Consider the following 411-nt stretch of genomic DNA (forward strand, 5'->3'; position numbering starts at 1 on the left):
TCACTTAAACAAATAGACACATTACGCCCCAAGATATCAGCACGAATCTCTCAGCAACCCAATACATTTCAATTTCCTTATCAACACGACGCCCTTCCAAACTCACCCTTCCCGAGGGCGGCGCCGACGCACAGAGCAAGGAGAGCGAGAACCTTCATGATGCGATTTTGAGTTGACCCCTCGGGCGCCGGGGCACTCTTATACCATGGACGGGCACCGCTCGCTTCCTGCTTACAGTGAGGAAACGGCGAAGAAAAAAGTTGAGAAGAGTGAAAAAATCGATAGCGTGGCCTGATAGAATGGGAAAGCTGCCACGCGCGGTGCCGACTCCGTTTCCTGGCACCGTGGGAATACAGAGGCCTGTTCGGGCTGGGTAAATCCATATGTACGTTTTCAGTACATATTTGTCTC

At 51.6% G+C, this 411-nt stretch overlaps 1 protein-coding gene across 1 annotated transcript in view; it reads right to left on the reverse strand.

Moving 5' to 3' along the window:
• Positions 1–262, reverse strand: part of LOC119593494 — a 3,354-nt gene extending 3,092 nt beyond the window's left edge. Inside the window, exon 1 of the mRNA XM_037942443.1 lies at positions 107–262. Within this exon, the coding sequence (XP_037798371.1) occupies positions 107–158 (52 nt within the window). The 5' untranslated portion in view covers positions 159–262. The remainder of the gene's footprint in view (positions 1–106) is intronic.
• Between the last annotated feature and the right edge of the window lie 149 nt (positions 263–411).

This window comes from Penaeus monodon, chromosome 32 (genome assembly GCF_015228065.2).
Source record: "Penaeus monodon isolate SGIC_2016 chromosome 32, NSTDA_Pmon_1, whole genome shotgun sequence".
Classification (NCBI taxonomy): domain Eukaryota; kingdom Metazoa; phylum Arthropoda; class Malacostraca; order Decapoda; family Penaeidae; genus Penaeus; species Penaeus monodon.